Here is a 24,317-nt window from a genome sequence, read left to right on the forward strand (position 1 = left end):
CTGGCATCCCAAGCTGCCAGTATGGGCTGCCTGCTTTCCCTCATACATATGCCACACCTTTGAGCCACTGACCCCTCCTCCGTGGACCCACATCCATGCCTTCATGAGGATAGGCTGACAGCATTAACATGAAACGAATTACTCAATCTCTTGTTTTGCCAGCAAAGTGATGGGAAAAAAACCTCTCTGATGCTTTCCAAACTCTATCCAATTAATGTTCTCAGTAAAAACTGAATCTCTCGCCTTTTCTCAGTAGGCTGTTGTTTGTCCAGCACCAAAAGATGCATTTATCGCTCAGTAAGCAGAGTTTAAAAATCTTTCCCCCAATTGATTCAAAATAGTGGCATTCGTATCCAGAAGGACTGGCTGACACTGCTTTGAAGTGAATGGTAGTGTCACTTTACCTCTGGGACCCGCGCCCAGAAATTGCTGTCGATGCATGCGTGTTGCTTGCGTAATTGGCCGGTGATGAAGACAACCATAATTTTGGTTCATATTTTTTTTTTTAACTTATGAAAGCTCTGTTTTCGGTGCAAGTTATCTCTGTGATTAGAATGTGGTATTCTATCGATACAGGCCAACTTCAACTTATCCTCAGTTTCCCTTCAATATTCCTTTGGATTCCATGCAATCACACTAACAAATAACAAACACTCCTGGGGCACCTAAGCTGGTCCTGAACAGTCCCCTGGCCAGCAGTGGGGATCAACTATGCAATGCCAGAAATTGCTGACCTGGCACTCAACTCAGAACAAGCAAAAAACTGAGGGGTAAACTAAAACATCGCAACTAAACTTACGCCGTGTCTCTGGAAATTTCATAATGAGCTGACAAAGGTGCACGACTATCAAATTTCTACAGTACAGAAGCCAAGTATGATATGGAGCAGCTTTTTTTTTTTTTGAATCGGAACTTTTGCCTGTTTCCAAAACATGAGGCCAATAAAATTCACCGCAGCACAGGTAGCATCCTTAAGGACAAATGTCTGTGACAATGCAGCATAGATGGTAAGCACAATTATCAGTCCAATCAGAATACCATGCCTCTAAAGCTGGCTCTTAATGTGTGCCGTTACATGTTCCAGCTCACTCACCACTCACATCAAATATGTGACAAAGTGCTGAAAAAGTCCCAACACACCATCTAACGCAGAGAGCATCTCCTGCATTGCAAGAAACAATTCCACTAGTGTTAGCAAAGAAAAAAAAACAGTAGATTAACGCAAAGCGCAAGACTGCTGCTCCACATGAGTACAGGCAATTAGAAAAAAATGGCTGAGGCTTAACTTGGTTAAGCCTGGAGAATGCGAAGCATCATCGTGTCGCGTAATTTGGAGGCGCACAACCACAGCAACGGCGCGAGGTGGGCCCCCGTTTCTCCACTGTCGTGACGTCATTGTGTCACGTGGTGTGACGTCATGTATCACGTGATTTGGAGGCGCAAAACCACAGCGACGGCGCGAGGTGGGGGGCGCCCCCGTTTCTGCACTGTCGTGACGTCATGTATCACGTGATTTGGAGGCGCACAACCACAGCGACGGCGCGAGGTGGGCCCCCGTTTCTGCACTGTCGTGACGTCATCGTGTCACGTGGTGTGACGTCATGTATCACGTGATTTGGAGGCGCATAACCATGGTGAAGGGCTGAAGTGGTAGCTAAAGTAGTATTCTTCGCATAAAAAATAAATACGGGGGGGGGCAAGCCTTGCAACCCGGCTTCCACACCTGAATAGAGGTCTTGGCTGTGTCTCGCTGCTGCTGCAGGTCCGTCAGGCCATTCTGCAGCTGCTCAGCCGATTCTTCGAAGGACTGCACGTAATTCCGGCTCTCGGTGAGCAGTGCCTGCAGCTCCTCGCGTTGCTTGGCACCAGCCTCAGTGGCCCGTTCACACTCGTGCTCAGGGGGCTTGTGCTCGCCTAGTGTGCATTCATTGCAGATGGGCACCTGCGGCACGCATGCAACAACATGCTCAGCCCTGTCGACAGCACTCAACGGGCCCATTTGGGAAGGAAAAAGTTCCGGGCGCACTCATGAAACCCAACAAAGTTGCAGTATCCGGAGATGTCATTATCTGTAATATTGTCACGTTGTAGTGACGGCAGTCCAGCGGTCAGGAAGACACCAGAAATACTTGCAAACGAAGCTCTTTATTTGGGCTGACTTGCGCCCGCAAAAGAACTGACTCACTCGGTGGCGGCGTAAGCAACAAGCGTGCTCGTCAATCGTCGAACTACGAATGCCCGCCGCTCGCGGCATCGCTCAATTTAAAGCCGGCAAGGAAACTTCCAGATAGCAGGACAAGATCATCTACAGTAATCTGGAAAAACCTAGATGCAGCCTTTCATGGCTGCGATCAATCGAGATTAGACTGGTCGCTTCTCGCGTCACGAACAAAAACGATAACAGCCCTTTCCTGCAGCCTTGAGCGTGAACGAACAAACACTACAATGATACGTGGCAATATCATTAATCACTGAAGTAAGTAATTACCGTATATTGCCGCGCATAAGTCGACGTTTTTTTTTTTAAACGTCCTTCCAAAGTTGGGGGGTCGACTTATAATCGGAGTCGACGTATATGCGGAGTCTTAGTCGGCCTATATGCGGGGTCAAAAGTAATTTCGACCAAGTCGCGGATAATACACGCGCCATGCGCTCGTACTTCAGTTGTCAGACACGGTGCGAAAGTGGATCTGCTTAAAAACACTTGAATTTAATTGAGATATGCACCAAAGGTTTGTTTTAATACGATAGCAGCATGTTATCGACAAACCAGCGGCAGCAGTGGCTCATTAGATGATGATCGCGACTGTGTCCTCACAAGCGACGACGACGACTCAAGAGTGTCTCGTGAACAAGTAAATGTTTCTTTACGACTCGGCCTTCTGAAAAACTTTTCCGGCGAGCTAGGAGCACAGGGTGCGGCAGCGTCGACCTAAATTCAGAGAGTAACTTTTTTTTTTGGCCAAAGGGGGCCGCGAGTTGGGGGGTCGACTTATAATTGTCAATATACGGTAATTCGTCGTGAATAACAATAACAACAAAGAAAAAAAACGAAACTTGAATTTCACTTCTACTGAAACGCGAGCTGGGATTTGACACCATGACCTTGTGTTCAGCCGCATAACAATGCAGCCACTGAGACAATGGGTGGGCACAAATTCTACAGAGTGGTTCCACTGGTGATCAGTGCAACCATAATGCAACAGGCTGGATAGCACCTGTGGGAAGGTGATCAAAAATTCCGCCATGCATTCACGTGAACATCATCGAGCCCAGCAGCACTTGCCTGGCAGGTGAGGCAGTAATGCTTGAGCAGCTCGCTGGCGTGGGTGGGGCAGGCAAGAGGCCGATGCACCTCTCCAATCTGATTTGGGTCTGGAGCTCCCCCCAGCTCGTCAAAGGTGACCACCACGTGGCTTTCGAAGCAACGCATGTAGCGGTGCGCAGTCACACAGTTGTTGCACAGGAACGAGGCACAGTCCGTGCAGCGCGCCACCGCCGTCTCCTTGGCCTTGCACGAGGTGCACACCATGCTCAGTGTCTCCAGTGCAGCCCGGTCGAGCTCATTCACCATCATGTGCTCCAGTGGGCAGCTGTCCACCACACCCCGTCCCACCATCTGTGGCAAGGATGGCGCCAGGCATGCTTTTTTACTCTTTCCATAAACAGGAATTTTTTGCACGTTCTTTATACAACTTCTGACTGAAAAAACTGTGTCAGTTAAGTTAGGATGCAGCAGATCAAAATGAAGCTAAATAAACGTACTGTCTGCTGTTTGCACTTCAAGTAGAAATAAGGCAGTAATGAGAAATTTTATTTGTCTCACACAGTTTGGTGAAAATTACGGTAACTATTTATGACACTAGCCTTATAACAAAAAAAAAATATTAAAGAAATTTTGAAACATACAAAATGTTGCTTGCTTTATTGCGTAAAGCCCCTACCTGAAGGTTTCAGTCTTTGGCTGACAAATACCTCAAACCACAACCATGAAAGCTGACTTCTTGGACTACAGAACTCATAGTGTAACAAGTTGGAAAGTTCATTGATAGCACTGAAATAATGTGCAATATCTATGGGTCATTGGCGGCCCATGGGTATGGTACGGAAGGAGTTAACGCAGGACAGCCAGGGTTAGGGAGCTTGATTTCGAGGAAAGGTGTGTGTGTGTGTGTGTGTGGGGGGGGGGGGGGGGGGGGGTATGTAGGTCACACTTCATATCACGAACCTCATACATTCCAGTAAGCACAAGAACTGTCATGCTACAAAGCACCCATCATGTTACTAGAAACTGCTCAAAATATCGCATAAAATCCCCTGTAATGACCAGACTGGCATGGGCTCACTTCAAAATTTCACGAGTATAAGCCGTGCGCACACTGATGGCCGCACCACTTGACGGCAAGCTCACAAGCGCAGACGGGTCACACCTGCCACCCTCGCTGTCTGTTTCTGTACACTACCGGTCACGTTTTGATAGTTTAGTGCTTGAGGAGCATAGAGTAATCGCAGACCTATGTTCACGTGAGCCTTCAGCGACATCAAGGAACAAAATGCTCCCTAGTTGGCTGCTCAAACAGTTTTGAAACTCCCCTGGAATAAGCTGCTTCTACTGTCCCACCTTTAGCCGGGAAAAGCAACAGCGGCAAGCAGTGGCTGTTTGGTGCAAAAAATGAACCTTTGTACCACGTTCAATTTCAACGCAAGAATGCTTGCTACCTTTCCTGCCTTTTTGTCAGTGTCAACCTTAAGTGACCACTTCAATGTATAGGCGTGGCCACCTTGTTTAGGTGCAAAACAATCAATACAGAAAATGGCCGTTTGCATCCGCAACAGGCTACTCGCTTTTTGATGTAAGTGTCCTTCCAAAGCAAAAGAGTCCATGCAAAAAAGTGAGCCAGAGGATGCACAACCAAGTTGTGAGTGGCTCGATGCTTTGAGCATAGGGATGGCTACTGAGAAGCTGGTTACAATCCTTTAAAGCATTTATATTTGTATCATCCCATAATATTCACCTATGGCCACTAAATAATTTAAAATCGAATTCTTATTGACACTGTTTCGGTTTCATCAACCGAACGACGGCTATGATGCATAGTCGCATCAGGCACAAAAAAAAAAAGGTGCCAGTATATCATTTGTCGCCCTTCCAGCTCTTGAAGCAGGCTTGTTTAAAGGGACCGAACACTGACCAAAACGTGTCATAGATTATGACGGAAATAAAAAGACTGTGCCTCAAACTGCAAGAACAGAGCACTGCAATATCAAAGAAACGAGGAGTCACAACTTTAATTTGAGATTGAATATAGTACAAAAAGACAACTTGTTGCGAAACCCGGCATTATCGCAGTAGTCTGCCACATGACCAAATCTCAGTAAAATGTGACTTATTTATTGCAAGTGCACAGTGTTTTTTCTTTCAGGAGCGTTCATCATGTTTTATTGTAGTTTACACTCTCTCCAGTGCACCAGTCGATGAAAAGCAACGCTCCCTTCGCATCATCGACCATGCTTGTTTGTTTGTTTGTTTATGGGGTTTAACGTCCCAAAGCGACTAAGGCTATGAGAGACGCCGTAGTGGAGGGCTCCGGAAATTTCGACCACCTGGGGTTCTTTAACGTGCACTGACATCGCACAGTACACGGGCCTCGAATTTCTCCTCCAAAGAAATTCAACCGCCGCGGCCGGGATCGAACCCGCGTCTTTCGGGACAGCAGCCGAGCACCATAGCCACTGAGCCACCGCGGCATACGCTTTTAGCTTTTGTAACTAGAGGGCGCCACAGTGTTTTGAATTTCTTGGATGGAGCGGCAACCTCGGTATACTAAAACTTTCGTCGACAAGGCATAAATCTTTCCCATATAACAACTTTGATTACGGAAACAGAAGCAGACGCAAATCCGTATACTAAAGATATCACTATCTGGCGGGTGAGATCTATATTAGTTTTTATTACAGCATTTTCCCCGACGTTCAATCGCCATAGCGCTCACTGATCATGGTTTGCAGCGTCAGGATACATAAAAATGGGCGCATGCACCGATTAAAAAATTATCGGTAAAAATTTTCTACAGTGTTTCCAATAATTCCAGAATACAGCACTTTAGACAGCAAGCTTTCAGCTGGGCCGAAAAAAAACTGGGTCCTTAAAATTCAGTGTTCTGTCCCTTGAAGTGTTGTGTAGTGAATTTAAAACTATGTATCAACATTCATATTGCAAGTTTTTTCGTGCCTCATGTAACCTAAACGTCAACTATATGTCACAGCCTTTGTTCGGTTGATGAAACAGATTGTTTCAGAGCAACTCGCTACATGGAGAGAAATCTTGATCCACCCAACCAAATCAATTTCCCAGGACTACAAAGGCTAACAGACAACACTACAAAATTTCAAAGCCAAGTTTGTTTTCAGCGCACTTTGAGATGTAATAATATAACCATAAAATTTTTTTTACACAGCCACTGCAGCTTTGTAAGATGGAGTCGAGACAATCAGATTAGAGCAATGTCGTGTTCTGAGTGCAAGCAAACTGGCAAAAATAACAGTGAGTAGTAAAAAGCTGAAAAATGCAGCCATCCCTGCGCTTACATACTCCAGGAAGTAGCGGCAGCACAGAGACACATAAGACACATAACATTCATTTTTGGTCTGAATTCTTCGAGATGGAATGAACTCATAAGCTGCCTTCGATTCAGCCGTAGTTCACTGCACCACTTGCACCGATTCATGGTGAGCTGCACTCATTTACAGCGTCTCCCCTGCACCACCAACCTCGATTCAGCTAGGCCACGGAAGAAGAAAAATTCAGGAGAGGGCGTTACATTTTTTGAAGCTGGATGTGAAGGCTCCCCCCCACTACTTCGGTGCCGCCTCAGCGTGCTTTGCAGCACAAAATGCAGCAGATGACGCCACTGCACTCAACATTACTACTGGCTGCGCTGTTGGCCAAAGACTCCCACTTGTGAAAGCACGCAATTTCCGGCACAATTTTTCGCATGCAGCTTAAATAGAAAGGGCCTTCCCAAGCTTTCTTTCCTCAATGAGCTAGGTGCAGTTGTGGTGCCGGTGTGGTGCACAGAACCACGGAACCGGCTAGCAAAGAGGTGCAGCAAGAAAGTTATGCACATGCAGACACTGCTGACGCACTGCAGCACGGAACTCGGCCTGTACTGCACAGGCACCAGCAGCACTTTTTCAAGAAGTATTGTTGCCACGAACCAGCGCTGAATTGAATGTATAATGGCTGACAGCACCTTACCAACCCCTCCCTGTACTAACAAGCTATTAGCGCCATCTACAATGCTTCATCACATTCCTCCCACTTCTAAAACTAAAAAGGGGGTTCAAAAAGTTTGCACCAAGGAACAAACACATGCATACTTGTAGAGACACTCACTTTTGTCCTATGGCCGCAGTCCGGACATTCGAGTTCACTCTTTCCGATGGCCTTGTTGGCTGCCGCCTGCTTCTCTAAAGTCGACTCAAGACACGACTCGCAGTAGATGTGCAGGCAGGCCAATATTCTGGGTTGCTTGTAGCCAGCGGTGCATATGGCACAGACCGGATCACGCTCCTCGGAACCGCCAAGGGGCGACAGATTTCCACTTTCCATCGCTGAAAAATACCACAGCTGACCATCACAAAGCTGTGTGCGACGAGGGTCTTTACTCGTACAAGTCAGAAGCCAACCACACCCTCAAAACTCCTACAGCGAGCCGAAAAACTACTGCCTTGAGCGAAAAAAAAAAGAAGGGCATACTGAGAGAATCTGAAAACTCCTACAGGAAATGGCCGCAACAGGCTGCGCACGCAAGTACCTAACAATTCCGATGCAACTGATGCCTGGCACGACTACACTCACAGAAAGGCGTTTCCGCTGAATTACAAGGCCCAATTAACGGGCATCTCTGCGTAATTGATATGTTATTGCCGTTTAACACTGAGTGACCGGGGTTTGCCACCGACGCTTCCCCAAGGAACAAGTGGTTCGGTTCAGCTGGTTCCACTGACGACACATGCCATTCGCATCAGCGTCAGGTCAGGCATTAAGAGTCGGCGAAGCAAACGCAACTACCGCAGAATAATTACTGCGCCTACCTAGGAGTCAGTTGCACACAAACACACCAATCTCTTCATCGCGGTGCTTCGCTGTCTGGGCCTTCTCTGCTCCAGTCACAAAGGATAAACAAAAAACCGACCCAACGCGAATGTCATAAAAAGCTCCGTTTCAGCAAGGCGTTTGCTACCAATGAGCTCAGAATTTCAGCAACCAAACAATGGTAGCTTGTCAAATTCCCAGCACAGAGCTCAGAATGCAGCTTTAATTTTTCTTCACTTTCCAAACAAAATTGCGATATGTGGGACACCGTACTGCGACGCGAAAGGAAGTCCAGTTGAAACACCGCTTAGAGATGATGGCGCTGTACAAGTATCCCTGCACGAAATTAAATGTAGTTTCTATAAGATACGTGCATCTTTCGTGACCTATGCATCCAAAAGTCGCTCGCAAAATTTTTTTGAAGTCACCTTCCTTTAAGCCTAACATGCGTTTAATGTCCACGGCCCAAGTTACACCGAATATCGGCTCTAATTATAATGCTACAAGGCAACAGCCGCCGTTAAATTGCACACTTCATTTGCTATCTATGACTAACGACCGTTAGGCGAGAGGTTAGGAAAATGCAGATGTTCAAACCTTTTTCTTCCGTCATGGAGATCCTGCATAAAGTACAACCGCCATACTCAAGCAAGGTAACCGATGGGATACTGGGGAGCTCCCATTGGCTGCTGCCGAAAGTTCTGCCTCTGCTTCGGCTCCAAGCGGACGACGACAGCGCCTCCGCTGGTGCAGGCGTTCGCGAGCAGACGAAAATTAACACAATGACAACAGCGAAAAATCAATCATTTTAATGCCAAAAATAAAAACTTTGGTCAAATAAATACGGCGCAAACACTGCCAAGACATAAGCTAGCATTTCATTCATATTTTTATCACCGAGCGAAGAGGCAGACAGTCCATACGTAACGACTGGTCGGAGTTCAAAGAAATGTTGCTCATTTCAGAAATCTTAAACGATTTAAAAGATTGATGTGGACGTTTCAAGCACACTGAAGTCACGAATGCATTCTGCCCCATGGGTTTTCAGTTCGGCAATGTTGAGGTCGGCGGCTCGTGCAATCGGTTCAACGCCAAGTCAGTCCATTTTTGTTCCTGTTCCCTCAGAGTTTCGTGGATATTGCTGTTGTCCGGCTCAGGGTCCGGTAGTTCCATGACGGGCACGGCGATGTCTTCGTCCGGCAGCTTATCTTCCCGCCACTTCGAATCGACGACGTCGATCATTCTCCCATCGCGAATCACGTCGCTGTCCATCGTGGGAGACCTTTGCCTAAATGGCGGCCGCGAGCGCTAAGCACAGTGCCCACACGAAGGGCTCGAACCCCGTCAGCCGGAGAACCAACAGGTCGACGTACCGTTAATGCGATTAGAATCAGCTGCCTTCACCGCACAATTTTCAACACACGAGCACCATGACGGTAGGCCGGCCTCCGTACATAGTTGCTAACCGAGCTCCAACGCGCCAGCGCGAACCGCGGAACAGCATTTTTTTTTTTGTCTCGTCTTTCACCATAAATCGGCACGAAGGTTAAAACATGCTTCACAATGACAGCTTTAAAAAATTACTTTGTAAAGCAAAAGGCGATCAACATGAATAAAAATATAACCAAAGGGTCATAAAACAAAGCAGAAATGCAGCATAAACGAAAAATAACAAATGGCCCCTTTCCCAAACAGCAGACAGAGGTAGATAAGTCAGTGCTAAAATGCTGAACAACAACATATGTGCAAGGTGCATTGGCTCACAATTCTTGCTGTGCAGTGCAATATGCTCCGTGAAATGTTGCACCAATGGAGAACGAGACAAACACTGCCTAAAAATTAACAAATAACTCTGTTCATATGAATGCAAGATATTTCACCATGATGTCTCTTTTTCACCAGGATGTCTCTATTTCACATGCACTGTAAAAAATGACCTATACAAGCCCATAGCAAAATGAGTACATTTTTCTGGGTGAATCATTTGGCACACAGCCCATTCCATCCAAGCACCAATTTCTTCCTTTCTTCTTTCACTCCCTCCTTTATCCCTTCCATTTTTTTTTTTTTGCACAGTTCTACAAACTGGTTTGGTTTGGTTTATGGGGTTTAACGTCCCAAAGCGACAAAGGCTATGAGAGACGCCGTAGTGGAGGGCTCCGGAAATTTCGACCACCTGGGGTTCTTTAACGTGCACTGACATCGCACAGTACACGGGCCTCTAGAATTTCTCCTCCAAAGAAATTCCAGCCGCCGCGGCCGGGATCGAACCCGCGTCTATGAACTATGAACTACTAACTAAAACTACCAACATAGTAGTCCATGAAAAGCTGGTCCTGCATGCATTTTGTAACGACCTTGCCCAACAAAGAATGGACCAGTTCCGTTACCTTGCGAGAACTATACCAACAATATGTGGTGAAACTACACCTTGGAATGAAATAGCAAAGGACCAAGCTTTAAAAAAAAGAAAAAGAAAAAGTCTGTACCACAGGCATGATAAACACAGCTGAATGCTGCGCAACAAGTTGCAGCAAACAGTTCAGTAGTGTGTAGCCACTGTTACACAAAATTACATTAAAGTGCAATGAAAGCAACAGAAAATATACAGACTAACTCACTGATGAGCCTTATACATACATACTACTAAGTGCCACTGAAAAATCAACTAAACATTAGCTAGGCCTACTGACTTTCCGCAAAACCTCAGGGAGTTCTGTTGGCCTCTTCTTGGCCCTGAGCTGACGATAAAGGTTCATGACAACCTTTTTCACAGCTTTCCCAATGTCTTCAGGAGTAGAACAATTGTTCTTCAGGAGAGCCCACGTATTGCAGTCAACACCAGGAGGAGGATTCTGGGCAAAAATCAAATAAAGGCTTCATAAACTAAAATGAAATGTTGGTGACCAAAGTTATCTCTGCATACTAGCATAGAATTATCAACACTTGCAGAAACACTTTTGCAGAGTCCTGCTGTTAACGAGCACACTCAATTTTTTAAACAATTGAATTGAAGAGAAAACAATGCTACGTTTGTCGTCATATTTGCAAATAAAAATTTTTACCGAGCTTCCTGCAAATAACAGTGCAGGGGTGGAAGCAGGCTCCAGCTTTTTGGAGCAGGCACGGGAGTAGCAAAAGTCTTATTTTGGAGCAGCTTTGGAGCAGCAAAAGGCCCATTTTGGAGCAGGTTTGGAGCAATTTGTAGGCTATTCCAGAGCACTTTTGGAGCAGACTGGCGACATTTAAATGCGACTGAGAGCAATTTTGTTCGCAACTCGTCCAAAAACTGCATAAATATTGATCATCAATCCTACAGGCCACAATTCTTTAAAAGGACCGCAATTGTCGTAAAGATATTCGCTAGAGTTCATAAAAAAATAGACATGTGGCAGCTGTTACAAACAGTAGTTGCAGTAAATTAGCTGTTATCAATTTCAGTTCACAAAAAAAGGAAACAACAATGGCGACAGTTCGTCAAAACCATCAAAAGTGTGCAGCAGAATCTCGAATATACTATGTCAGGACCGAAAAAAAAAAATCAATACCCGCCAACCGGTGTATTTTAAAATTTGGAAAATTGCCGCAGCCAAACCAACAAGAAACGACTCAAAAATTTATTACCCAAGCGTATATGAAAAAAAAAATGCACCAGCGTGCACGCGGGTGCACACAAGGCAGGCTGTGGAAAATCGGCGCAAACGCGTTGCTGTGTACGGCTGTGAAAGGTGCGAGTAGCGAAGGGACGCCGGCCGCACCGCTGTGAAGATGCAACCCCGTAACTGGCCAGGCCAGGCCAAAGCAACGTCAACTGCGTGCGAGGTACGAGCACGACGGTACCTCACACGACGGGTAGTAAGCCCGGTGTCCATTCCCTGGCAGGTCCACGTGTAAAAAGTTCGTAATTGGTTTGTTAAATTAGCTCCGGTAAATAAAACTATATTCGCGCGCCGTTTACCCGTCCCACTCGCGCTGGCGGTCGCTTTCCAGGACAAAGTGTCCGGAATCCTAAACAACTGAACCGTTATCTGTTCGGTCTGCCGCTAGTCAGCCGGGCCTATAACGAGGACGCCGTTTTAGCGCCGTTTTTTTTTTTCCTTCCTTCATGAGCGAACCAAACTGTCAATGCCAATGCGGTTGCGTCCGTTGGATGGATGATAATGGCTTTACCCTTTGTATCAGGCGGCAGCTTTCGCCACCTAGCCTATACTTCCCCCATTGTTAACTGATTTTTCTTTTCCCTTTCTTTCAATTTCGCTCTTACAATGTCTAGTTTGGCTATCCTTGCCCAGCAGACAATAACCCTCGGCTAAATTTGGCTCTGTATACTTGCAATGGGCGTAAATTGCCGTTTAGGCGCAGGAGATCAAATTGGCGCAGCATGGCGCAATTGGCGCAGCACTTCCACCCCTGCAGTGTATGAAGAGAAAAACTATACGAGCACATTCAGCACATTACTGGTGATGCAAGTTAGTTGACTGCTGGAGCTCTTCACGCAGAGAATTAACCAATGACATGCCTGCACATAATTTTGAGGATGAGGGGCAATGCACACCAGATGTCTTGAAACAAATAACTCTACCATGGAAGTCAAGTTTCACACCATCTTTACGAGCTCAAGCAAATCAATTATTTGATACGTTGGAATGAAAGACCACAAAATTTTAATATTTTGCCTAAAACTAATCGTAATAACGGCTATTATTGAGACTATTCTTGTGATTTCCAAACGCAATAACAAAGTGTAAAGTCTGCACTGTACACAAACAGTTAACTGCCTTGTGAGCACCTTCAAGACAATTTTATGAGCTTCAAAAGCTAAAAAGCATGTAAAAACTTACTTCCCATGGTGTGAGCTTAGTGTGGATACACCATTCACAAGCCCATGTTTGCAGTAAAGAGCAACACGGGCAGGTGATACAACAGGTGTTTCAGGGAAACAGCACTAATTTCTAAAAATAGGCGTTTTGAGGTGTGAAGATGGCTTTTGTGGTACAGTAATACAATAATAATAATTTTTTTTTTTTTTACGGTAGAGACACTTTTAGTTTTGGCAGACACCAGAAAAGAGGCGAATCATGTTAATCAGAAAATTCATTAATGAAATTATAATATTTAACTTTTTAACTATTATAGTTAGGTGCCCAGTTGCAATTAGAAATTTATAGCTAGCCATCAGTTATAGCCACATCAGTTTTTAGAATTTCGAAAATGAGATTACCTTTGGTGCTGTAGCTCAAAAAATTTTGGCCATTTCACGCCAACAGAAGCATGCTTTCAAAAAACCCTCACGCAAAGCAACATCCCCAGCGCATGCCACTTCATGGGGCATGTGTCATGCAACCAGTCTTGTACACAATACAGAAAAGAAGTAAGCAGTTGCAACTATAATTACTTTATCCGATATATTAACCGATTTCAGCAGTCAGTTACAGCCCCCTAAAAGTAAATGAACAATTAAGAAAGAGTAACTGATTCATCATCATAATCATCATAATCCTGACTGCGCCCTGTCCTTTGCCAGTTGCGGCCACCGTATCCCCACAAACTTCTTAATCTCATCCGCCCACCTAATTTTCTGCCGCCCCGTGCTATGCTTGCCTTCTCTTGGAATCCACTCCGTTACCCTTAAAGACCAGCGGTTATCTTGCCTTCACATTACATGCCCTGCCCAAGCCCATTTCTTTCTCTTGATTTCGACTAGGATGTCACTAACCCGCGTGTCTTCCCTTCCGATCTCTTAACGTCACACCTATCATTTTTTTTTCCATAGCTCGCTGCGTTGTCCTTAACCTAAGGTGAGCCCTCTTTGTTAGCCTTCACGTTTCTGCCCCATAGGTGAGTACCGGGAAGATGCAGCTGTTGTATACTTTTCTCTTGAGGAATATTGGTAAACTGCCATTCACGATCTGAGATAACCTGCCATATGCTGTCCACCCCATTCTTATTCTTCTAGTTATTTCCCTCTTATGATCCGGATCAGCGGTAACAACTTGCCCTACGTAGACATCTTCTACTACTTCCAGCACATCGCTACCAATTGCAAACTGCAGTTCCCTTACTAGACTGTTGAACAGATTACGTTATTTTCCTTTCCACTTTTAATAACATAAGACAAATGCAAACAGACTAGAATGAGCCAGTGTGGCTTCCTTGATCTGTTTGTTGCAATTCATATGCTGTTAATTTTCACCAATAGCAGCCTTTCTAAGTTTTTGTCAATATTTTTCTAAAAACATGAACAGCAGCACTAAAGACTCTCTTGGTGTATGCACTGGAGGGGTGGAAAGATTGTAACATACTCAGACATTGCACACTAGCTCGTAGCTATGCTAAGCGTCGCTCTTCGTAGTTTGCGCTCCGAGGGGGAAAAAACTCAGGTTCGCGAAACATGGCATTTCAAAATTCTAAAGGAGCGATATGGCTATAACTCACGACCAGCTACAAACCTCTAATTGCAACCAATTGCCTAACTGTAATAGTTAAAAAGACAATTATCAGGAAATAGTTAGCCAGCTTACTAGTCAACATTTATTCACCTGTTTTCCGACATTGCCAACATCCACCAACAATGGCATTACAGTTAAACCTGGATATAACGAAAGTGGAAAAAGTGTGCGATTTTTCGTTACATCCAAGTCTTCGTTATATGCAGTTTTCCCAAGCAGACTCAGAAGGACAATGCAGAACAGAGACCAAAATAAATAAATGTTCGAAATCATCTTGAAAATGTTTACAGAAGACCCCGTAACTCGAAGTCATTAACGCGGAAAAACGCTTCGAGATAACGCTGATAGCACAACTCCGGCAGCAGCCGCTACCAACGCGGCTCGCGCAAAGCCGCTACGAGTGGGGTGGAGAAAGAGGGATGATGATGACGAATTTTTGCGGCACGAGGGCATCTGTGGCCAAAGAGAGTCATGGCACAAGGTTTCTTCTTCTACTCAAGGTGGTGTCAGGGGGGGGGGGGGGGGGGGGACGGGCACTGCAGCCGAGGCATGTGCTTCTTTCCCTCTCCCTGCATGCCTGCCACTGTTGCCTTAGGAAATGGACTCTTCACCATGCGTCGCCGGCGTGCCAGCCCCGCTCCAGTGCGGCTGCGATAGATGCGCTCTGCTCGTGCCACGTCTTTTTTGCTGTTTCCTATTAGTTTTCGCTGCTTTTGGGCATGAACTGCAGTGGTGCCACGTGGTACGGCATTCCAAAAGCGAATGCAGTGAAGATGCACCGACAGCGTCGAAGTATGGTGCGTTGCATCAAGTCCAGTCGCTTGCTGCGATGGCAGAAGTTCTTCTCGCATCACTTTGTGCTTTATCGTCATGAAACTCTTCTGCCAAATTTTGTAACTCAGTATGCTAACAGAAAGTTGGCATATCGAGTTTGTTTTATCAAGGTCAACTGCCGCAACACCTTCGTTACATGAAGGTACACGCTTCAATGGGGGCGGAGTTGGGGAATTGAGAAACCTCGTAATGCCGAGGAATTCACCATATGGAGGTTCATTACATCCAGGTTTAACTGTACTGTGCTGCAGAAGCCCTCTTCATACTTCAAAAAGCCCATTTTTAAAAATTTGTGCTCGGTTTCTCTGAAACGCCTGATACCATGTATGTGGGGTATTCAAACCTGCAAAAGCTGTTCCAAATACAGCTATACTGTCCCCTTTCTCCTTTCTGTGACATATCTCCATGGGGCTGGCTTCGTCTGGCCCAGGGCAGAGAATGGATGCCTTCTGAGTGACTCTTTCGAAGATCAGCTGATCTGCCATAGCAATAACGTCAAACCTAATTATGCTAGCCAGATTCAGATTCAGTGAGCAAAAGAGTGAGGGCATCAAACAAGCTCACATTAGTTTACTTGAAAGTGGGATTGCTACTTTTTTTTCGGTTTCTTCTATTTTTTTTTCCTGCGGCGAGTGCTATTTGTATTTTTTCTTTCTGACTTTTCTCTGGCCCTGAACACTTTTAAGGTGCCCAGCTGGATAGCCATGCATCTCTCTTCTACCTCGCTTCTCATGCAGCATAGCTGTTACCAACTCTACAAGCATGTGCCGCTTACACCCTTTCCATCCATCGCAAGCAATGTGCACACGGCGCTAATAAGTGGCTAGCTCTGCACCACATATGTGTTGCAATGCTGCATGAGTTGAAAATTCGGCCCCAAAGTGTTTATGCCCCAGGTCAATGAGTGGGCGCACTCCGCGCCTGCACACCTCTTATACTCCGTCTCACAAGCTGTTTGCAGCACTACGAAAGGTACAGCTCTCTCGTCCAATCAGGATGGCGCGCACTACATTAGTGTGTTCCTATGCGCCTGTGGTTCGATCCACCTGATGTCCAGGTGGCTTCTTTCTACCTATAGCAGGTGGCGCTTGATGTCTTTTTATTCTTTTTTGGTTTGTTTTTGGACAGGCGGACGCCCGTTTCAAAGGGACTAGCCCCACTTTTTTTTTTTGTCGCAACCTGTTCTCATCAGTTCCTCTGTTGTCGCGTCGCAGTAAATTTCAGTAATCGGTTCATGTGCATATAAATTTATTTACTCCAGCGTGCCGAGGCAGCCGAGTGTCGATGGTGGCGAAATGCAAAACAAGCCCATGTGCTGCGCGACAGGCAACGCAAGTTAAACGGCCCGCGTTCAACAACACTCGGCCCGCGTTCAACGTCTCCGTTGTCCACTTGTAAAGCGTTCGCTCGCTCACCTGCGTGAGTTTTGCCGTCCTCTTGATGAGCGCATTTGTACTCCAACTGCCCCCACACTCGACGCGAAGCGCTTCATGAACATTTAAAGCCACCTGCTTCGCCTGCTTGGGGAAACAGCGCACTGTCGGTGTAGAGCACACAGGAGACACAACAGACTCGACCGACGCCATGTTGGAAAGTGGCGACGCATCACTACCTCGCAGCAGGCCTCCACAGAGCTGTGTCCGTACGGGCTTTGTCTGGTAATTTCACCAGTGATTGAAACACTCCCTACCATTTAAATATACCTGTCCAAATCATGTTTTTAGTTGAAATGCTTATTGTTTTGATTAATAGTCATACACTCCTCAAATATTCGAGGGACTATTTTCTGCGTTTCTGCAGCCCTGATTGAACGAGAGAGCTCTACCTTCCGTAGTGCTGCAAACATCTTGTGAGACGAAGTATAGTATCATGGAGACAACCAGCAGCACCTAATACGCGTGCGATGATAGGCACAAAGGTGCCCTGCCTTTCTGTACACTGGCAAGAAAGCTTCCCCATCTTGTGCGAAGGTGCATGGAAACTATCTGGCGGGAGTGCACTTGCTTGCTTTAGAAGGGTTTTATATATTTCTTTTCTCGACAGTGCCATGGGGTCACCAAGGTTGGCGGTTGCCGTCAAAGTTCACCAAACAAAGGACACATAAAACAGTGTCGTAAGAAGATTTGTTTCACTTTAAAGCCTATGGGAAACTAACCAAATGGTCTTGCATTATTCATTATATCCGAGAATTCGTCTTAACCAAGTTTGTCCTAAAGGGAGTCTGCTGTATAGCACAGTGCATAAATTTGAAAGATTTCCCCCAACAGTCTCACTCAGACGCACCTCAAGTACAGAAAGCAGTGCGTTGCTGTCAACCACGACATCAGCGTTGAAATTGCCAGCAGCGGCCCTCCCTGTACAAACGATTGGGATCACAGGTTTGTCGTTCCACACAAACTCCGCAACTCTTCTTGCCGTGTGCTGCCCCCCTGAAAAACAAACAGATGTCAAGTAAGTAACCAACTTGCATGCAGGAAGGAGATAATACAACAGTAACAGGATAGATTTGTAGGTAACAGACAGTCTACAACAAGACTGAAGATTAATCGCATAAGTTGTGGATCTGTTTCATTGCGACTTCCGTTTACACCAATAACGTTTCAATCAGCGAAGAGATTGCCAGAAAGCAGTGCTCACCTTCAATAAGAATGCACACTTCGAACACACGTGCAATCACAGAATCTCTTTCAGCCATGGAACTGCCTACAACCTTCACCTGGCCATGAGGGATGCCACCAAACGTGCCGTCAGATTTCTGGTAGGCTTTCTTGCTCCAGTCCTGGGACCAAGACAAGAAACATGCTACATGTGATGCCAGCCACGCTTCTTGCCAGGCATTCAAAGCATTTTGCCACAAACACACAAGACCATTCTATGGCCAGTGATAAGACAAGAAGTCAACACACATTAGAAGCCATACAGTGCATGCATTGCTGGCCATTACATTTCCTCTGCACAGCCTCTGAAGGCAGAGGAATGAGAGACTGAACTGTGATGATGAGTAGTACCTAGTCCACTTTTGCTTGCTCAAAGGTACATTTGTTAATTATGAGAAACAAGCAAGGAAAAATGCGCACAACCTTCTTGTCCTTTTCAGGTACTATGTGGAAAACCCTGTGGAAGGGCTTCTCGGTCAGGGAACGCTCTTCACAGAAACTCTTCGCCACCAGCTCTTCAACGCCAAAGAAGCCACATGTGCAAAGACTGACAAACTTCAGCAAGGCCAGCTCTTGCCCAATAGCACTGCAAAGAGAAGGCCAGAGCATAAAATTTACGATGTTCACCTAAGAAAAATAGTGCGTGACAAGCACGGTTATGAGGCAGGGCAATGCAAATATGCCGAAATTGAATTCGCATTACATTTCGCTGAATGCATTAAGAAACCGCACACATAATTTGAGGTTGTGGGAACATTAACACAATGTTACCACGTGATAAATTAGGTGCTGCTACCCTCAATTAAAGAAGGGGGTGAGGACATGAAATAGCTGGCAAACATGATGAAGCAAACAAACAGCAACTGCTGAGCCAGAAGCTTTTTCTCCTGCACAAAGTGTAAACAGGGCAATCTTAATCACCTGTGTACATTACACACAGACTTGGCACAAAGAGCTTGCACAGAACGCCACACGCACAATAAACTCCTAGAGACATCCATGCTGATGTTTTTACTCTTACACAAATGCCTGATTTTACTATATACTATTCACCCAAAAAACTGTATTAAGATACATATGGACAAAAGAATATTGTTTTAAGTACCAACCAGTACGAGTGTTAAGCCCACGCGATCATTTTATCGTACCAAGTGCTTGCGCTAGATATTGTGCACGAGACAGGGAGTAATATTACGTTCCTTCAACAGTAAACAGACTGCCAGATTCCACATTTTCTTTAAATACCACAGAACAGATTAGAGTTAGTATTTTTTATATAATACAATAGTCTTCTTTTATGCTTTCTATCATGTACTTTTGTGTACTTCCTGTGAGTTGCACTTGAAAGATGCCCTCCACTGCCCGGCACTGCCCTTAAAGCACACCTGTGGCTTTGGCAGGACCCCATGTGTATAAAGAATGTGTGACAAATAAAAGCTGATTAATGCGAAAGGATTAGATGGCCGTGTTGATGCTGGAAGTGTCCGCAAAATGTGTTGTGAGGTCATGATACATTGGAAAAAAATTAGAAAACTGGGGTCTGGGTGGGGCCCCTGGTATGCTTGACTTGACAGGATGATGAATTGAATGATGACACCGGGTGACGTAGCAGGATGATGAATTGAATGATGACACACCCGAGCTGAGTCACAATTCCTGCCATGTGCAGACAGGAGAGATGAGGAATGATGGAAACAGACAGCAATGTTATCACTGGTTGACCATAATGTGGTGGCAGTATTCCCGAATACATTCACTAAAATTTTGAGCAACTGTTAATCGTATAGCATTCCGAGTGGTGTCATCGCATTTCTCTTTGCATATAGCTTACATGTTTTAGCCAAGTTGGAGGCTAGCTTGCAACAGGGGTACGGACCAATGACATGTGCACTTTCAATTGCATACTTTCCGAGAGTACATCTTCCCTTAATGTGTGGTTGAGGTGTGGAGATGTGAAGTTGGAGGCTAGCTTGCATGCAACATATGCATCTTCAGTTGCATATTTGAAGGCAGGGTTGAGGTGTCCACGAAGATGTGAGATTGAGAGACCTACTTTGCTCTTTCCTTTCCTCAAAAGCACATGCTTAGGCAGACTTAAGTGCCCTCAGAATTTTATTGCGAGAGCAATACTACTCCAAAGAATGGGCTTTCCCATAGCGGCTGCCACTTGGCATTTGACCTTTAGAATGACCCCTGACCTCACACCATGCCTAGTGATGTCACAGCGTGACCTCATACCAGGAGCAAGAGACGGGCTACCAACTCGGCTCGTCGGGTAACGGCGGCCGCTTGGCACAGCATGCCGCGCTCCTCCCGCTAGAGGCACTAGTGACGTTATGGCGTGACGTCATACCAGGAACGAGAGACGGGCTACCAACTCGGCTCGTCGGGTAACGGCGGCCGCTTGGCACAGCGTGCCGCGCTCCTCCCGCTACAGGCACTAGTGACGTTATGGCGTGACGTCATACCAGGAGCGAGAGACGGGCTACCAACTCGGCTCGTCTGGCAACGGCGGCCGCTTGGCACGGCGCGCCGTGCTCCTCCCGCTGGAGGCACTAGTGACGTTATGGCGTGACGTCATACCAGGAGCGAGAGACGGGCTACCAACTCGGCTCGTCGGGTAACGGCGGCCGCTTGGCACGGCGTGCCGCGCTCCTCCCGCTAGAGGCGCTAGTGACGTTATGGCGTGACGTCATACCAGGAGCGAGAGACGGGCTACCAACTCGGCTCGTCGGGTAACGGCGGCCGCTTGGCACGGCGTGCCGCGCTCCTCCCGCTAGAGGCGCTAGTGACGTTATGGCGTGACGTCATACCAGGAGTGAGAGACGGGCTACCAACTCGGCTCGTCGGGTAACGGCGGCCGCTTGGCACGGCGTGCCGCGCTCCTCCCGCTAGAGGCGCTGTGACGTTATGGCGCGACGTCATTCCAGGAGCGAGGGACGGGCTACCAACTCGGCTCGTCGGGTAACGGCGGCCGTGCTCCTCCCACTAGAGGAGCTAGTGACATTATGGCGTGACGTCATACCAGGAGCGAGAGACGGGCTACCAACTCGGCTCGTCGGGTAACGGCGGCCGCTTGGCACGGCGTGCTGCGCTCCTCCCGCTACAGGCGCTAGTGACGTTATGGCGTGACGTCATACCAGGAGCGAGAGACGGGCTACCAACTCGGCTCGTCGGGTAACGGCGGCCGTGCTCCTCCCACTAGAGGACCTAGTGACATTATGGCGTGACGTCATACCAGGAGCGAGAGACGGGCTACCAACTCGGCTCGTCGGGTAACGGCGGCCGCTTGGCACGGCGCGCCGTGCTCCTCCCGCTAGAGGCGCTGTGACGTTATGGCGCGACGTCATTCCAGGAGCGAGGGACGGGCTACCAACTCGGCTTGTTGGGTAATGGCGGCCGCTTGGCACGGCGCGCCTCGCTCTTCCCACTAGAGGCGCTGCATATGTAGTATAAAACACCTGCTTTCGCAACCTACCAGGCTTACCCAAAGCTAAGCCCCCGCCAATTTTTTAGTATTATTATCATGACATGAGAATTCCACTGCGATAAACACAAGTAATCCAGGTAAGGTTTAAAAACAATGCGCAACAATTCCAAGCACTCTCACTGACTCTACGCACTGACTTGATGCTCCGTGAAAAGCATCCTGAAAATTCGGCCACAATATCTTTACAGACTGCCAGCAAGCCGCACATTTTCCTGTCTTTAAAGTGAACATGTAACCAACCAGCAGATGCTTTCCGAGCGTTTGCTGGAGAGGTGCGTTCCACCGGTGACGTACACCTTGAAGTCTGCCAGTGGTAGCTGAGTCAGCAGCCTTTTCTCCTGCACAAAGCGCAAACAGGGCAATCTTAATCACCTATGCATATCACACGCAGACTCGGCACAAAGGACTTGCACAAAATGTTGCACGCACAATGCATTCTTACATGAGAAGACAGGAAAATGCAACAGTTCCATACCAAGTAGGTTGTCTCCTCCAACGTAGCATCGAAAACTGGCTTTTCAGGCTGCTTCAACAGCTTGGAGATCCTCTCGAGCAGCTGACCTTCCCAGTCTTCGGATTCACGCTAAGTGCGAGAAATTGGACAAAGGCGTTGACAGAGCTGTAAGTCTGACCTCAGTTCACAGGCTCAGTCTGCAGCATACAGTGAGAACAAACAAGGAGAAAAATTCCACTCAATGGACTAGTGCGAAAGCGTCAGACACTTTCAGCAGCTCGGAGAAAAAAAATACAACTGTGCCAAGGAATTTGTGGCAACTTATGTGCAGCTAGTTTTTACCACAAAGAATTCATTTAACCCCTCAACTGGGGGGTTTGTTTTTTTCATCGCTCATTACAGCCTGGTGAGTATCTTCACCAAAATTGAACTTGACAGTTTACTTCACAAATGAAATGAATCCTGCTTCCTATTTCCTTAGAGTGATTACATGGTCATCATCACATGTTGAAATCCCAACTGTTTATCCTAACATGTTTTTCTCAGTGTGGTAGACCTTGAACCACAGTGCGGCGTCCGGACAATTACGACCTAGTTTGGTATCATCGAATCTCCATTGCCAACATCGTCAACATATGAGGTTTTACCATATGACCAGAAATATACACCGGTATAAAGGTCGTCATTTTCCTTAACAAGGCTTACATTTCTTTATCTATTAAAAACTTTCGCTCCTTTCCTGCACCCATGCTCCAACCTCAATGCTTCCCATCCTAATGGGTCGACCTTCTCACCACCTATGGAGATAATGAGAACTATATTATTTAGATGTGTTAATCACAATAGGTGACAGCAGTTGGAAAAACTGGCAAGCTCTATGTGCTCAGAAAAGGACAGTAGCGCCCTTAGACATGCTCCTCACGGCCCAATCGCCAGAAGCGCGAGACTAAAGAAAAGACTTGGTGCTGCCTAGTTAAGGGATCAATGTTGCCAAACATGCAGACTCAATAGCCCGCTTCGCTGAAGCTGATGCCCCAACAGGAAAGCACAGAGAGGGAGGTTTGTACTGCACGTCAGAGCATGCCACTTCTTCAGTGCCTCTTCTTTCATGCAACATCGTAAATGGGACGTTAAACCCCATAAACTAAACTAAACTAAACACATGTAATGAGAATCAGTGCATCGACTGTAATGCAGAAAATGCCACTTGCACACTCACTTTGTTCAGCAGAGATGCAAACTGCAAGCGTTTCTGGATTGATACAGGCACTTCCTTCTCTGTGCATGCCACGACCACCACTTTCTTCCGCAGAAGACAGTAGCACGCCTGCACAAATGCGGGGAAAGTAGGAATGTAGTGACGCAGAGAACGTGTTCGTTTAGAAAAAAAAAGGATTTAAAGAACACTTCAAAAGAACAGCCTGCTTTTCATTTAGTCTTTGACAGCATTAGGCACTTGTTTCTTTCCATTCAATTCACACCATCTGCTGTGTGATTGCCTGGTTTCAGTGACAGCTACAGGAGGTACAGGACAAAAACAAAATGAAAAAGAAAGAGCCAAATCAAAATGAAATCATTACCTCACCTCTTGCTCCCAGTGGATAACAAAGCACCTTATCACCACATATGCATGCCACAGTAAGGCCTACCATTGCAGACACAGTCAGGCTCAAAATGTGCCTATTAGTCACGTGTGCTCAATGTTAATAGTGCCTTGCATTTACATACGTACTTCCCTAGTCAGAGAAGATCTTTTATAGGCTTGGAGCTTCATTTTAACTGTACTGTCATGGTCCTGCAAGCATTCCGCTACAGCCTCGGAAATTTCTATTACCATTTTCACTGTGTACCACTGGCACAAGAAGACTCATGCAACGACAATTAGCAGCTCTATTATCTCGTTACAGTGGTGCAAACATCCATTTAAACAGCCCTCCTAAGACATATTTTTACAGCAAAACTCCAACAATGTCTGAATGTGCCGGCGAACGCTTACACAACGGAGTGAACAACATGGTTCCGTGCGCGCCGATTTTTAGTTCACGGCGTCGTAGCATGGAGTATATTTCGTGAAAATCTCCACTACATAACGTGCAAAAATAGAGAGAAACCCTGAAGACACTGCAGGCAGCTACTGCCTCTCATTTTCACCACAGTGGCAGAAGTGTAGTGATTCAACCAGCAATTCATACCATTAAGTCAAGATGGCAAAGTTGAGCTGAGTCTTTAAGGCATTTCCCCTTCCAGTGCAAATATGCTTCCCCCTCGCTTCTGCCTGTGTGGGCCTGTGTGCCAAAGACTCTCGCTTATCACGGGGCTATTGTTTGTGCAGTGA

At 46.4% G+C, this 24,317-nt stretch overlaps 3 protein-coding genes across 4 annotated transcripts in view; all 3 read right to left on the reverse strand.

Moving 5' to 3' along the window:
• Positions 1-8,830, reverse strand: part of mei-P26 (E3 ubiquitin-protein ligase meiotic P26) — a 41,425-nt gene extending 32,595 nt beyond the window's left edge. The window contains exons 1-4 of one of the 2 annotated variants that reach the window (XM_089567247.1): positions 8,696-8,830; positions 7,397-7,614; positions 3,287-3,619; positions 1,724-1,942 (exon numbers count right to left, since the gene is read on the reverse strand). In XM_089567247.1, coding sequence (XP_089423373.1) covers positions 1,724-1,942; positions 3,287-3,619; positions 7,397-7,614; positions 8,696-8,711 — 786 coding nt within the window. In that variant the 5' untranslated portion in view covers positions 8,712-8,830. The remainder of the gene's footprint in view (positions 1-1,723; positions 1,943-3,286; positions 3,620-7,396; positions 7,615-8,695) is intronic. The other variant, XM_089567246.1, reaches the window with a different exon arrangement.
• A 62-nt stretch (positions 8,831-8,892) lies between these two features.
• On the reverse strand, positions 8,893-9,370 carry LOC149372690 (anaphase-promoting complex subunit 13). The gene has a single exon (XM_089567253.1). The coding sequence runs from the start codon at positions 9,368-9,370 to the stop codon at positions 9,143-9,145; it is 228 nt and encodes a 75-aa protein (XP_089423379.1). The 3' UTR covers positions 8,893-9,142.
• A 1,403-nt stretch (positions 9,371-10,773) lies between these two features.
• Positions 10,774-24,317, reverse strand: part of LOC149372691 (uncharacterized) — a 33,810-nt gene continuing 20,266 nt past the window's right edge. Inside the window, exons 13-19 of the mRNA XM_089567248.1 lie at positions 23,202-23,309; positions 22,004-22,111; positions 21,769-21,866; positions 18,462-18,624; positions 18,019-18,160; positions 17,665-17,810; positions 10,774-10,953 (exon numbers count right to left, since the gene is read on the reverse strand). Coding sequence (XP_089423374.1) covers positions 10,774-10,953; positions 17,665-17,810; positions 18,019-18,160; positions 18,462-18,624; positions 21,769-21,866; positions 22,004-22,111; positions 23,202-23,309 — 945 coding nt within the window. The remainder of the gene's footprint in view (positions 10,954-17,664; positions 17,811-18,018; positions 18,161-18,461; positions 18,625-21,768; positions 21,867-22,003; positions 22,112-23,201; positions 23,310-24,317) is intronic.

This window comes from Amblyomma mixtum, chromosome 1, assembly GCF_055824585.1.
Source record: "Amblyomma mixtum isolate Tamu chromosome 1, ASM5582458v1, whole genome shotgun sequence".
In the NCBI taxonomy this organism is placed as follows: Eukaryota; Metazoa; Arthropoda; class Arachnida; order Ixodida; family Ixodidae; genus Amblyomma; species Amblyomma mixtum.